The following is a 14,639-nucleotide window of genomic DNA, read 5'->3' on the forward strand; positions in this document are numbered from 1 at the left end:
TAAGTATTGATTCCCTGAATTCAGGTGGCCAGGGCCTTAGGGCAACAAACTCTGCTATCTGTGATTCTACCCAACTTGTGGCACCACTGCTGTGGATGACTGTGCCAGTTCTCTGCCCAGTAGGCTGGTAAGAGTTCCCACTTCCTGGAATTATTTGAGAATGAAACAAAAGGAATGAGAATGAGTCGCTCATAACTTACCTGGTGCTTTCCCAGCAAGCACTGCAGCCAAGTCAGCAGTCACTGTTGTCACCCAGCTGAGTAGCTGGGTATAGCGTGGAATGGTGCCATTTTTTAATATCTCCCACAACAGAGTGGGTGGTAAGGATGTGCAAGCTGATCTTGGCTTGTGAAAGGAGCGCTAGAAAGGAATAAGTGGGAATGGTCCTGGAAGTAAACATGGAGCAGAGGTAGAAGCACAGAGATAGAGGTGGAGGTCTATGTGCTGGTGCTGCACTGGTATAGGACCCGATGGTAGAGCAAAGATAGACATGGACATGGTGCATGAACACATAGATGAGGTTGAAGGTTGAGGAGGATGCATGGTAAAAATGGAGGTGATAGAGGAGGGGGAGATGGTAGCGGTGGTGGTGGTGGTAGTGGTGGTGGAAGTAAATGAAGCATAGGTGGTGGATGATGTGGAAGTAAGGAGGAATGAGTGGAGGGGGGAGATGGTGAAGATGGGGATGATAGAGGTAGAGCTGAAGAGGAGATGGAGGAGATAGAAGAGGTGGAGATAGTGCAGATGGAGGTGATGTTGGTAGAGGCAGAGATAGTGGAAATGAAAATTGATCAGGTGGTAGAAATCATGGAGATGCTAATAGAGATGGTAAATGAGAGATGGTGAGGTGGTGCAGGAAGTGGTAGAAGTGATAGGGGTGATAGGGTAGAGGTAGGTAGTAAAGATGAAGGAGATGGTGGAGGAGATAGAAGAGGTGGAGGTAGCAAAGGTGGTAGAGTCGAAGGTAGAGGTGAAGATGGTAAAGTTGTTGGAAATGATGGAGATGGTGATAGTGGAGGTGGAAATGGTAGACATGATGAAGGCAGTGGAGGTAGAGGTCATGATGGAGATGATGAAGATGATGGAGGTAGAGGTGGGATGCCAATCTTGAATGCCTACTGAGACAGGCTATAGTTTGAATATGAACTGCCCTCCACAGACTTAACTTGCTTGAATATTTGGTCCCTACATGGTAGCACTACTTTGGAAAGTGGTGGAACCTTTGACCCAAAGGTCTTAGCTGACAGACATGGGCAGTAAGAATGAACTGTAAGGGTTATAGCCCAGCCCTGCTTCCACTTCATCTCTGCTCTGTGGCTTGCCAAGATGTCAGCAAGTTGTGCCACAACCTACCACTGTGCCTTCCTTCCCCACAATAAATGGGTTGTATTTTGTGAGCCAGGAGCCATTATTAATCCCCCCTTAAGTTGCTTATGAAAGGTATTTGCTCATAGCAAGGAGAAACATATTTAACATGACTAGTGTAAGACATCTAACTCCACACAATGGGAGCTTAACACTCCCCACACTACAATGGAAAAACAAGAGGACCAGAGGAATAGTAGACAGACACGGAAACAAGAGTCCCTGTTGTTATCCCTACCTAGGACCACTGATGGTAGCTTCAGTTGATGCAAGGATATAAGGCAAAGGATATATGCCATGTCTTCATTATGTAACCTGTAACCAAAGCTAATAATGCTGTCCTTGTAAAAATGTAAAGGTCTTATGTGACATAGTAAACTCCACAAAGCTGCAAGTGGTGTTGAAAATCCAGCACTCAATACTGTACTATGTGGTTCTTAAGCCATTAAAGTGCAGGGCTATTTTCCCATATACCAGAGAAAGGACACAGGGCACAGGTTCCCAGCTCCACTGCATCTTCTGTCTCTCTGGTGCTCAGGCATTTCTAAACAATGTGCTAATCCCTTCCCCCTCACAGCTCATGAGAACATACAAATATGAGGTGCTGTGATCAAAACAACACACCAGTGGAGCAGCCGGCAGACAATGCTCTTTCTCCCAGCCTGGTACTCAACAGAGGTGTCTAATGGACATGCCTGTCTGTGCAGCTGTTGTTGCAGCAACAACAAGCTTACTTACCATGTGGCCTGAAATCTTCACTCCTAAAGAACCTCTGGCCATTTGTTGGCATGCCCACCTCTGACTCTGGATTAGCGTCTGCTGGACCCTTTCTAAAAGGTGGTAGGAGTGTTCCTTTCAGACATACAGGTTTTCTACTCCTTTCTCAACTACTAATATACTCTTGATGAAACTTCTTGAAAACACAGCCGGCCCTTTCCTCCTCACATGCCTACCTCGTCCCTATAAAGTCCCTCTTGAGAGGAGAACTGACAAGGCTCCCTGGGTGTGGCTCACAAGTCCTGCTACACATGTGTTCTGGGGTCTATGCTCTCTGCCCCCACAGAATCCGGCCTGCTTCCCACATTCTTTTCCAAGCTGATGTAGAGAGGCAGCATGGTGTGGTGAAAGGAGCAGACTCCATCTATCAGCTGCATGGCTTCTGGCAGCCCGCTCAGCCTGGTTCCGAGTTCTTTCATTTGTAGAACACATGTAATATAATCTAGCTTGCAGGGCTGAAGCCAGGATCAGCAATAACTTATGAAAGGGGCCTGGCACATGGTACAGGCTCAAAACTCAGAGTGACAATTGTCTTTCAGGATCCACTCCTCTTGCCTAACACTTCTCAATCGTGCTGGACATTCTGCCTCATAAGCACATGCCCAGAATTAAGCTCATCAATATCCCCAAAAGCAGTAGCTCACATGACTTTCCTTAAATGGTACCATTATTCTCCTGGGCTTTCAAGCTCAAATCTCTCTTTCAGGCCTTACAGACTTTAAAACTAAGGCCACATGTTTCAGCTAGGTCCCTTGAAATCACATGCCAATTTCTATTCAGCCCCACCTCCCATGGCCTATGTATGGGGCACCTCTGCTGAGGCTGGGCCTCCCTCCACCTTTTAGGCTGTCATGGGCATCTTGGTCATTCTCCAAACACTGCTTCCACTAAGTAGCCTTCTTCACAAAGCTCCCTTCTTCCCTTCCAGAACCCCGAATGCATTTGTTTCCTGTTTATGTGCACATACTTTCCTCCCTTTACTCTGGAAAATATTTACTAAGCCCCTATTATATGCCCAGCACTGCATTCCTGGCCCCTACCAATGAATCATGAATCACCCTTTCTGAATGACTGTGAGTGATCAGGACTGTGCTCAGCAGCTTTTCCAGGAAGGAGGGGGAAGCCATAGACACTAGCATGGACTAGTCAACATGGTATGTGCTGTGTGTGCTCAGATCTGTTGGAGGGCCCCAGACCCCAGGAGAAGGGACAAAGCAGCAGAAGGTATCAGGCACTCTCTAGTGGCCTTCCCTCTTCAGTGGCAGTCCTTTTCTCAAAATCTAACACCTAACAGGTGAATCCTTCATAGGTCAGAGAGTGGATCTTGCCCAGCCCCTGCATCTTCTTCTAGTCAGGGCTTTACCTGAGGTGACCAGTATCCCACTCCCATGCTACACATCTTCTTCCAGTCAGGCCATCTCCACCGGTCAACCTTGTAACCCTCAGATCTGCTTTGTTGCTTGTATGCAGATAGATCCCACTCATCCCTTTCACACCTGGCCTCTTTTACTTCCTTCACAGGGTTTACAATCTTCACCTTTGCTGTCTGCAGTGGCAGGCTGCTCACTCTTGCTCTTACTGGATAGATGAATGGATTCTATGATTCTGGTCTGAGGTTTTCCTGAGCACTGCACCATGGCTTCTGCTGGAGAATCTGCTGTCACTAGCTATGTCCACACCTGGTCAAAATAGACCTGGACCTCAATTTTTCTTACGTGGCTTTGTCGATGTATTCCCATGGCCTTGTATGAAACTTTCACCTGCTCTTACCTCTTCCATGTTGGCCCTTCTGCTGAGTGTACAATAGTCTTACCCCGTGGGTGAAGGCTATGCCTCCCTGCTGTGTACATGCTCATGAGCAAGTGAAAACATTGTGAATACACTGATCGACACCCCAAGAGACAAGGATACCTGTGCCTAGTCAGGCAGGCTTTGTGAGTGTGTTAGTAAGAAGGCTGATCAGGACTGTTTGGATCTGCTTACAGCCCTTCTTTATCAGAGGAAAAGGAGGAGGAAAGTGTTGATCATTCAGGAACAGGCAAGCAGGAAGTATACAGATGTTTGTGCTGGGAAAGAGCCAAAGTCCAGGAAGAATACAAACATTTCTGAGTTTTGTGCTTTCTCCAAATTCAGTCTTAGAAGCTAGCTTACAAACTTTGTCCTCCATGCAGCTGTGTGTGTGTGTGTATGTGTGTGTGTGTGTGTGTGTGTGTGTGTGTCTTTGGGCCACACATGGGCATCAGTTCTCTCTATTCCAGAGGACTCCTCAAGGTGGAGCCTCACCACCTTCCCTCCACCCCAGAGGACCCATGGCCTGCCCCAAGCCTCACCATGGCCTCCCCACCCCAGAGGACCCATGGCCTGCCCCAAGTCTCACCACGGCTCCTCCACCCCAGAGGACCCATGGCCTGCCCCAAGCCTCACCACCTTCCCTCCACACCAGAGGATCCATGGCCTTCCCCAAACCTCACCACAGCCCCTCCACACCAGAGGACCCATAGCCTTCCCCAAGCCTCACCACACCTGAGGCTTCCATGAAACAACAAACTTGAATGGATGTGGAATGGCTATGTACTTAAAATTAAAAAAGAGGGAAAAGGTGAAAATAACATTAAAGAGAACTTATTACTTTTGTCAGTATGCATCCTAATGTTTGCTTTACACAAATAATCACTCATGATAAAATAATGGGCAGATTATCACCTCGCCTCAAGGAAAAGAAAACTGAGATCAGAGGATAGAAACATCATACTCAGCACAAGGTTGTTGTTCCATTACCAAGGCTGAACGAAAGGATGTGTACAGGACCTTAAACCATACTTGTCCTCTCTTATGCAGTTCAATGGATGGCCATGGTTAGTCACAGCCAATTGAGCTTTTGCCAGCAAAAGTGGTGAGCTCTGTGAGCTGTTCAGGTATTTCACAGGAATCTCTGCCAGAAGCAAATGCACTGGTTTAAGAGACACAAGTCACCCCTGCTGATTCCAGGCACAATGCGGGGATCCTGCCCCAGTTCTTTCATATCCTAGAAGAATTCACAAAAATGAAAGCAGAGTGCATATTCACCTGGAGTGCAAGCAAGATGGTAAGAGGTCCTCTGAGCACGACTCTAAGGACAGTGAGGGTTTTACCTTCCTGGTGCATATATCTAACACACAATAAAAATTCTCTTGGTGTGTGAGAAATGCCAGTGTGAACTAGCCCTCCCTCCACCCCCAACTCCCCACCCCCAGCACAAGGCCTTGCTCATGGGACTCCTGGTAGGCATTCATATAAAGCCCAGAGAGGAGGCTTTTCCATCCCAGAGAGTAGGAGATAAGGACAGATCATCTTCAGTATTGAAACTTACCTCAGCATACCTAGGTTCAAACTCACAGCATACATGTATGGACCCATGTCTATGCACTAATCCCAAACTAAAGAACTCACTATGATACCATACAGGATCCCAAGTATCTACAGGGCAAACCCAGCATCTTGTATAGGACAACACTTCCATATTCCATAGGTACTGCCTACATTAGTCTCCATTCCCTCTTCACAGGCAGCACAGATGACTCCATCTCAAAGATGAGGAAATGGAGACATAGAGAGAAATGAGAACTGCAGAGCAACAGAGACAACCTAGCTTTTCAGACGCTGACCCCCAGGCTGTCAGTTCAGCTGGATGCATGACTGTTCTCTGTGACTAGTCTGCTTATAGTTCTCCCTCAGGTACATGAGAGAACCTTCTATTGGCCCATGTCCTCAGCAGTTCACTGTTATCCAAAAAACACTCTACACTTATACCTTTCAATGTGGTACAGTGTATAGTTATTCAGAAAGTTTGCTAAGAATAACAGCCTCTCCTTCCACACTAAAAGGCCATTATGGAAGAATAAGCACAGCAGTATAAAAGCACTGCAAAGTCTCCTTTTCCTGGGCCATGAGCTTGGATGATGCAGACTTTCCTTCCCTGCCTGTCACAGTGGCCAGGGGAGGCCCACATGGAAGCCTCCAGGAAGTCCCATCCTAGGACTGGACCTGAGGATGGCGGTGGCAGAATTCCAGCCTGAGGACTCAACCATTCCACCTTACTCCCGCCTTGCCCTGCACCCTGACTTGCTTAGAGCTCCAGAATGAGCCCTTCTCCTCCTGGGTAAGATTCCACTCTCCATGTCATGGAACCAAATGGGGTTCCACTGTCCATATCTTCCCCACTTCCTCTTACATCAGGCTCTGCTGTCAGTGTCTATACTTAAAGAAACAGAAAAGAAAAAGAAGGAGAAGGGAAGAAGAGACAGGAAGGGGATGTTGAGAAAGGGAATGAGGAAGGACGGGGAGGGGAGGAGCATGGTGGCTGGAAGGCAAAGGGAAGTCTGGGAGTGTTCAGCAAACAGAAGCCAAACTCAATAAAAGCAGCAGCTATAGAGAAATTGTCAGAGGCTGCATTTTCCTCTTCTCAACCATTACCAGAATAAGCTTATCTATGGAAAAGATCAAACCCCATTTTCAGAACTACTACAGGTAAGCCTCACTCTTTGGCCTCTCCACAACTCCACTACCTCTAGCCTGATCTCCATCTGCTGGGATGTGGGGTGTTTTCCTCTTTGTTATTGCCAGCAAAGCACTACCAGAAAGGAGAGCATACTTTGACAGCTCCTGTCAAAGCGCAGAACTATTCACAAGCATGTAAAATTCTCTGTGTGTGAGGAGCAGGGCACCCCTCTCCCAGCAGGAGGGAGGAAGAGTGGGGGGCGGAGAGCCTGGGGGGAGGACTGCCTCTCCCATGGCAGAGCAGAAGACTGCCCTTACAGAGAAACCGAGGAGCAAGAGGAGCGCGATGAAAGGAAAACAGATTTAGAGAGGAAAGCTGCTACGAGGCCATTTCCTCCCACCCTACAGAAGCATGTGTACAAGCTCCGAGTAGCCAAGCCCAAATCAGAGATGCGGAGAGCGCAGCAGGAAACAGTGCGGCACACACAACCAGAAAGACTATCTCCATGCCCGAGAACATATGGGTGACTGTGATAATTAGAGCCATAGCTGGTGCATTTTTTTAAAACTCCTTTTTGTAATCCCGAATCACAATTCTTAACATGGCAGGCTACAGTCAAACCTGTGCAGGCGCTGCTTTGTGAAAGCTGGCTCCTTAAAGGCCACTTGGCACTGCTCAGGCACGCGCTTAGGACTGCAGGGCATCACTGTCAGGGCTCTATCCTCAATGCTGGCTTTCCTCTACTTGCCTGGCAGAAGTGGGCAAGCAGGTGGCTGTGAAGCAGGGAGCCCCCGCCCTCTTGTCCTCATTACCTGGAAATCCAGAACCCACACTTCTGCCAGACTCTGCTGTGGCATGCTGCAGAAGAAAACCCCCGTGGAAAGCAGGCCCCTCAAGCAAACTGTCACTTTCAAAGCTCCAAACCATGACAAATGACAGGAGAAGACTTGCCTGCAATAGCTGGTGGCTCAGATTGCTTGGCATGAGAAAGAATACTTTTCTTAGGCATAAGGGAGAATACTTTTTTAAAAATTTCCCAACCATCTTTTCCCATGTTATAAGCCATTTCTTTGGAAAATCTGTCACAATCAACAAATTAAACCTCCCAAAGTAAGCACGTTACCAAATAAACTTTCAATCATAAATTGCTAGCATTTAACCAGGTAAAAATGCCTGTGACTCTGGTATCCCTGGGCTCATCCTTAGAACAGCAGCGAGCATGCAGCAGCGGGGCACTTTGATCTTCCCAAGTCCCAGGAGAAATCGATGATACAACTTTAATGCATTTGTACAGCAAGCCTTCATGTTATTATTATTTTTACCCAGTGTAGCTTAACTCAAGTGAAAAAGGTATACTGGGTCTCAGCACCGCCCTGTGGTGAAAGTGAATTATTTTTCTAAAACTGGATTGTAGTAGAGCCAGCCACATTCACAGAAAACGGCCAATTAAAAAGCAATTATCTCTGTGACAGCAACTTGTTGAAAGGCTGAGATGGTGGTGCTCCTGTGGAGGCAAGAGGGTGGGCAGTCCACAGGGTGACTGCTGCTAGAGTAAGCCAGCATGGGGCCTGCTGGTCTCCCGTCATGTCATGGTGGTATGCTCTGCTCAGGTACCTTTGGGACCTACCTAGAAGGAAGCAGGCGTGCGCCTTACCTTTTCCTGGATGCGCCCCTGCTGCTCCTTGTAGAAGGTGTCACGGCGGCTGAGCTCGGCCTCTCTGTTCTCCAGTTCCCTGGCCTAGTTGGAGGAGAACAAAGCCTGAGTTAGCTGGCAGCAGTAGTGCTGAATGAGAGAGTGGCACAGGGAGAAGGCAGCTGACATTTCTGCTCACAGTCATGCTCAATGAGAAGGACAGTGGTAATGCACAGAGAGCCTAGGCTGTGGCCGGCCATGCATATGTGTTATCCCCAATTTTCACAACAGCCCTTCAAAGTGGGTAATTAGCACAACCATTTTTGCAGATGACAATCACTAATGTTTATGGAATATTTATTGTCTGCCAAGTCCTGTTTTACATGCTTCTTGGACATTTCTAGGTTCCTTCTAAAGCCTAAGAGGAAAGTAGGGTGTATTAAGCTAATCAGTGTCAAGAGTCACAATGGATCCCCATGACAGGAGATAAAGCAGAGGGGGTAAGTAACTATTCAACAGCTCACAGGCAGAGCATGAACTTCAAAGGACTCATTCAAACACATCCCTTAGGTGGGTAGAAATATATGCACTCCTCTTTAAGACTCTACCTCTCTTGCTGTACATGGGGACTCCTGCCATGATAGCTCAGCATATAGGACACAGAGCTCACAGAGCAGAGGTGAACTTGGACCTGGTGTTAGCACTAAGCTGCCTCTAACCTAGTTGAGAAAGAGTCAGAGTTTGGCACTGTTTTTTGAATCCTGATATTTGGTGGTATACCATGCCACTGTCCTATATGGCAGGAGTCCTGGTGTACAGCAAGAGAGGTAGAGTCTTAAAGAAGAGGGTATATATTTCTACCAACCTAAGGGATGTGTTTGAATGAGTCCTTTGAAACCATCTTAACAGAACCTCCTTCCTTCAGTCATGACTTTGAGAGCCAGGGTGAACAGCTTGGAGTTAGCAGCCTGGGGTGCAGCCCAGTCCTCTCCTTAAGTAGCTAGATGACTCTGAACTACTTCCTTGCTTGCACAGACCATCTCTCTAGTGCAATAGCTAAAACTAGAATGGAAGTGTTCTCTGCTTCCCATACCTACAAGACGGTCTGAAGGCTGAGGGTACCACTCAGTAATGAGCAGGGTTAGAACAAGGCCTCTACACAGGTCTACGGCACTGGGACAGCTGGGAGCTTAGAGTAGCTGGGAGTATGGACTGGAATACCCACATGTTCACTGGGCTTTCCAGTACTATGTATTAAGATCCATTGCCTCTGTCCTCAGTACACAGATGCAGTCACCATGGGCCTGAGAGGTTGGACAGTCTGGGGTACATGGAAGAGGAACATTACTCCTAATTGTCATCAACTCATATGAGGTCTCTGTGAGCAAGCACTGTACTAGGCTCCTGGTGGCACTTACCCTCATCATCCCCAAGAGCACAACCTTATCAAGGACTGAGGCCTACTGTGAACATGAGTCCACACAATTTCTAAATTCTGAGCTTTTTATTTTAAGCTACACTATGGTGTCTACAGAGATGTCTTAATCCCTCAAAAATATAAGAGAAGAAAAAGGGTAGAGATTCTGGGAGCCCTCTCCTTGGCAATGATGTACCTGTTGCCTTAGAACCTTCCAGAATGGTGCAATAAGAGCTGCCTGCATACCATTGTGAGCAGGCACATGCTAAAAGGGCTGGAGGAAAAGGCCAAGGTTCAGACAATGCCAGGCCAGGGGCTGGGCAGACAGCTAGGCAGTAGCCTCTCTAGTCCTGGGTAAGCTGCCTTCCTCTTATGTATTTTCCCTTACCTGTCAAGTGGAGCAAAGAAACTTGGCTCCCCAGAGGCTGAAGAATCTAAAAATCCCAAGAAGGTCCCAGAATGCCTATGCTCCAGCAAAGCTAAACACAGACAAGGGACTACATGCCTGGATTTCTCATAAGATCTTTCAAGAAGGCTCCTTGGAATGCCTCTGGAATGCCAATACTCCAGCAAAGCTAAACATAGACAGTGGACTGAATGCCAGGGATTTCTCGCAGGATCTTTCAAAGCATGGTGATGAGCTGATGAGGCTGTGTCCCAGGCACATAGGCATGGCTAATGTATGTGGGGCCTCTCAGCAGCCCAGCACCAACTGTGAATGATCTCTGGAGCAATCAGAGGAGAAGCCATCTGATACAATTAAGCGCCAGTACTGGAATATCTTGCAGGGTGTGGACCTGCCATTTTCTGACCTGTAGCTCCAGCCAAGCAGAAATGTGACATATGAAGGCAAAACTATCATGAGACTCATTTGCTGTTCCCTAGGGGATACTGAGGCAGGAAGGACAAGGAGGCTCATCCAGGCATGTACCCAGCCTCCAAATGACATACTGTGATTCTGTTCATACTGAACACTCAGACAGCAGCCACTAGGACAACCACATCAGCAAACACTGCAGAAGTAAAGCTCTGGGCAGAGATGCGTTATCATAGACTTATTGTCCAGGCTTGGGCCTGAAACTTACCAATGTTTGCATACAAAAGACCAAGGTCAGGTCAGGGGAGGCATTTATGTCCTAGTCTACTTTAGTCAGCTGTGAGGCTGGTAATGAAATCTCTATGAACAATAATAGACAGGAGGTAACACAGACAAAGCTTACAGCCAGAAGGCTTCCTAGAAAACGGCATTTCTCCAGGTGATATTGAAGTGGCCATCATGGTCCCAGTAACTGCTCAGCAACTCATTGGCTGTTCCCAAGTGTCTATTATGAGTGAGGCATTCCTGAAAAGGGACCTCAGCTGTATCAGATGTGCTCATGGAACTCAGTTTTGAAAAGGAAGCAAATATGTGCACTGACAGTTTTGGAGTCTGATGTGCTGGAGAGACTATGACCCAATAACTGACCCAATAGCAGCTAGCAGGCTGCTATTTTGTCTAAGGAAATTCCCAACTAAGTCTTCAAAGAAAATAAATACTAAGTCAAATCAAGTCTGCTGCCTCCAATACACAGGACAAATATCACCATGATGACAATGTGCACAGTGGAAAGCAGGCTTTGAGCAGGAGTGGAAGGGATCTTCAGTGGATAAGTAGAGGACCTCTTTCTATCAGACAACACCAAGTATGCACTTTGATGCACCACTGCAGTTCCACACACAGCAGGGGCAGAGAGAACACTTGCCTGGAAAGACACAGTCAGGTCTAAAACCAAGCTTAAAGAGCCAACACAGAAGGGATACTCAAAGCAGTAGGCAGAGCAAGAGCCACAGGCCTGCTGGGCTGGGCAGCCAGGACCAACCTTACAACCTCGAAGGATAAAAATAAACCCTGCCCTTCAGAGGAAGAGCAGGGACCAATGTGGACATCTGGAGCTGAGAGTGAACCCTGAAGCAAAAAGGAGGTGTTACAAGTGTCCATAGATTCCCCCTTCCCTAGCACATGATTTTTTGTTTGCTTCAACTCAGACAGGTGAGAGGCCCTGGAACCAAAGCAGGACAAGACCAGCATCGCTTTCTGAGGCTTCTGCAGTGTATTATCACAGCTGTGCAGACAGAAAGAGGAACTGGGCCTGACTGGGTAGGTATAGGCAGTGAAAAAAATGCTATTAGGGTGCAAAGGCCATGCTGGAGGTGAGCAGGAAAGAAAGCAGCCAGATAAGACTTGTACTACAAATCTAGACTCATTCAGGTGAGGAAATATACTGGCAAAAGTATTAACTGAGACAGAGATTCAACCCAGATCAAACTAATATCATGGTACAATGTCACAAGGACAAAATGCTTTTTTACTGTGAAAACTTTAAATATAGGACAAAATGATGTAATAAAAAGTCAGATGACATCACCAAGCTTCAACAACCAAGAACTAAGACACACACATGCTCAAACACATGGACATGCACAAACACCTGTCCCAAGCATGCCAACAAGTCACTTCATCTGTGTAGGCTTCAAGATGCTATTTTAAAAGACGTTTATGCTCCTAAACAGAACAAAAGTATCACCTTAAAAATACAATAGGTTCATCACATATGCAAAGTATTAAAATCTCCCACTGATAAAATATTTTAATATACTGTTTAAGTTGTCCCAAAGACAAATGAATGACTTCTAATTTATAAAAAAGAAATTATGAGCATGAAATAGGCAGACCCCAGAGAACATAAACAATTCTTCAAAATAAAAACTGTAGTGTGATATAAGCCCTAAGCATTGAGCAGCAAAGGGAAAGAAGGGAAGTGGGCGTGGCGCTGAGTGCAGCAGGTGGGAATGGCAGATAGACATAAGGGAGAAGCTTGGAGCTGGCCAGCACAGGCAAATGGCTACCAGAATAGCAGAAGGACGGCAGAGGCAGGGACCCCTGAGAGAATAAGGCAGTCAAGAAGGCAGCAGCGAATACACTGAGAGTAAAGATAGGGAGAGGAGACAGGTAGCAAGATATAGAAGTAAGGGGACAGGGGTTGTAGAAAGGTAGGCAGACAACAGTAAGGAGAAGACACTGAAAAATCCATAGAACAAAATAAATGAGCAGTTACAGAAACATGTTGCAAGCCTCTGAGAGGCAAAATCTCTTCTCCAGTTCCAACTCAGGCCTTGTATGGTTCTCCTCCCTAAGAGTAGGTTGGATTTGGAGATAGTACTAATCAGCAGGGTATGTCAAACATAGTGTGATGCCACTTCTGCTCTTTGGCTCTGCTGCTCTCCTGTCCCTCTTGCTTACTCTTAGCCCATCAACTTCCATGTTATGAGCTGCCCCATGGAACTCCCACATGATAATGATAATGTGAGAAAGGGAGCACAGCCAGCAGCCAGAGAGAAGCTGAGGCCTGCCGACTCTCACGCTTCCAGCAGTCAGAAGGAAACCTGCAAAGATCCTTCTTCAGGGAGGCCTTTGGCTACAATGGCTGTCCTGGAAAACACCTGGCCAGCAGCACTGAGATGCCAGGGGGCTGAAGAGCACCCACTGAGCCAGATCTCAGATTCAACAGTGCAAATACTGACTAAAGCTCCTTAGTTTTTAAAAATTGATATTTAGCAATAGATAATAATAAAACTTAAATTGATTAATCTCATCCTTAAGGAAAAAAGATGATCACGTTGGATAAAAGAAAAACCAAGTAGATGTTACTTCTAAGAGATCTAGACACCCGTATAAACAGTCATATAGAATACCACCAAACCCTTCACTGGAAAGAAATAAATACTGTAGTGTGTGCCACTTTGTACATAATAGGACTAGTATTATATCAAAAAATCTAAAATATGTAAGAGAGACGAGAGTGAGTTTACTACCACCACTGAGAGATTAAATACTAGAAACAAATCCCCAGCAGTTCAGACACCAGAATCAATACACTATGCCTACATGTGAGGGATCTAGTAGAGAAGGGAAAATGTTAATGAAAAGACAGAGTTTTACAATGATGGAAATGGCCTCCAATAATTCAAATCTGCAGCTAATAATCTTACTAAGAACTCTTCACATGTGGCTACCTTGCTTCCTTTGAGATTTGACTTTAGCTTCTTCCAACATGATTACCAAGGGACTAGGTCTGAGTCTGGGAATCTCAGTCTACACTGACATAGTCTAATGTTACAGGAACAGAGTCCTTGCTTTCCTTTCTAGATTTCTTGGCACCAGGTTGTTGCCTAAATAATCACCTTTGCAGGCTGTTGAAAATGGCTATTTTTCAACAATTATCTATGGTTGTCTGTAGACAAACTCTCTGGAGGTGCAGGGGATGTCTGTAATGAGAGACTGAGTCAGGTCAGATGAAGATCTTTTAAGTGGGGTCTTTCAGAGAAAGAGGAGGCAGTAGCAACACTGACAATAACTCCATTGTCTGACAGGAGCCTGACACACTACCTGTGAACTGCTATTTTTGAGACTATCAAGGAGCTTTGAAAAAGGAGAGATGGAATAGAACCAGTTAAAATGGCCAAAGCTTTGCTGTTCTGACTGAAAGTCTCCTATTTCCTTATACAAATGTCCTTGTATTGAGTTAATGTTCAGAACTGTGACAAAGTATCAGATGTGGTGAAACACACCTTTAATGCTATTACTTGCACTAAGGAGGCAGGGACAGGCCTCATAATAGATCATAATATGTTCTAGGCTGGAACTACATAGGGAGACCCTGTCTAAAAAAATGTGAAAACGTAAACTCTATTTCCATAACTGTTTTCAATGCTTGGCAATGTTTTCATTGGTGGCAGAAGATCTTAGTCCACCATTTGCACTGACAAGCAGATGGTATGATATAAAAGCAGGGGTTACTGGCACACTGGACAGACACAGCACAAGATAAGTATCATGAACCTAGAAACAAGTCTCTATCTAAATCAAACACAGAGAGGTCCACTCTTCCTACTGCCCCTCATTTCCAAGAAGGGCTTGAACTTATGTCCTA

At 46.2% G+C, this 14,639-nt stretch overlaps 1 protein-coding gene across 1 annotated transcript in view; it reads right to left on the minus strand.

Annotated features, from left to right (window-relative positions):
* Window positions 1–14,639, minus strand: part of Chchd6 (coiled-coil-helix-coiled-coil-helix domain containing 6) — a 213,691-nt gene that overhangs the window by 80,335 nt on the left and 118,717 nt on the right. Inside the window, exon 5 of the mRNA XM_052174302.1 lies at window positions 8,274–8,357. Within this exon, the coding sequence (XP_052030262.1) occupies window positions 8,274–8,357 (84 nt within the window). The remainder of the gene's footprint in view (window positions 1–8,273; window positions 8,358–14,639) is intronic.

Source organism: Apodemus sylvaticus, chromosome 2 (assembly GCF_947179515.1).
Source record: "Apodemus sylvaticus chromosome 2, mApoSyl1.1, whole genome shotgun sequence".
Taxonomy (NCBI): Eukaryota; Metazoa; Chordata; class Mammalia; order Rodentia; family Muridae; genus Apodemus; species Apodemus sylvaticus.